The following is a 726-nucleotide window of genomic DNA, read 5'->3' on the forward strand; positions in this document are numbered from 1 at the left end:
ACTTATATTTCTATTTTTTTATTTTTTTTAGCTAAATTAGCGGATTTATGAAACTTAACAGGAACTGTAGAACTATTGCTGATATAAACAGAACTGTTAATAAAATTTCCGATTTTTGAAAATATAATGTTAATTTCACAAAGACTTCGTATATACAATATATGAAACAATATTATTTTTTAAGAAAATTTATTTTGCCTTTAATAAGGTATTTTCTATTAAGGATGACAACACTGTTTTTGCTATAAGATTTAATTGCTATAAGATTAAATAATTCCCTGATATGATATAAAAATACTATTTATTAATAATTATTGCGATATAAATACTAAAACGTTAACAAAGTTATGTATTGTTGTATATTGTTTACAATGATTATAAATGATAAAAACAATATAAATGAGTTTATGATATAATTTGTTGCAATATTTGTATTTGCATTTCTTGGAATTAGATAATAATGTCGAATCCACTAAATGATGAATTACATCATGACGCAGTATATCCTTTTTTCCAAATTGTGTCTTTTAAATAAGCGCCTATCATAGGATCATTGAGTATTTCTTCTACAATATCCTTAAAGCCAAGCTGACTAGCTAACATGTATTTACATTCGACATCTGATAATTCAGATATTAGAATTTTCATGTTATCTGTCATGGAATGATTGATACTCTTTTCCAATCTGTACCTAGATATATATAATAATAGCATTTTAAATACAAT

General features: G+C 23.7%; 1 protein-coding gene across 1 annotated transcript in view; it reads right to left on the minus strand.

Moving 5' to 3' along the window:
- Positions 1 to 452: 452 nt before the first annotated feature.
- Positions 453 to 726, minus strand: part of LOC108689911 (spatacsin) — an 8,048-nt gene continuing 7,774 nt past the window's right edge. The window contains exon 22 of the mRNA XM_018196869.1: positions 453 to 691. Coding sequence (XP_018052358.1) covers positions 490 to 691 — 202 coding nt within the window. The 3' untranslated portion in view covers positions 453 to 489. The remainder of the gene's footprint in view (positions 692 to 726) is intronic.

The sequence above is a fragment of the Atta colombica genome, unplaced genomic scaffold (assembly GCF_001594045.1).
Source record: "Atta colombica isolate Treedump-2 unplaced genomic scaffold, Acol1.0 scaffold281, whole genome shotgun sequence".
NCBI lineage: Eukaryota > Metazoa > Arthropoda > Insecta > Hymenoptera > Formicidae > Atta > Atta colombica.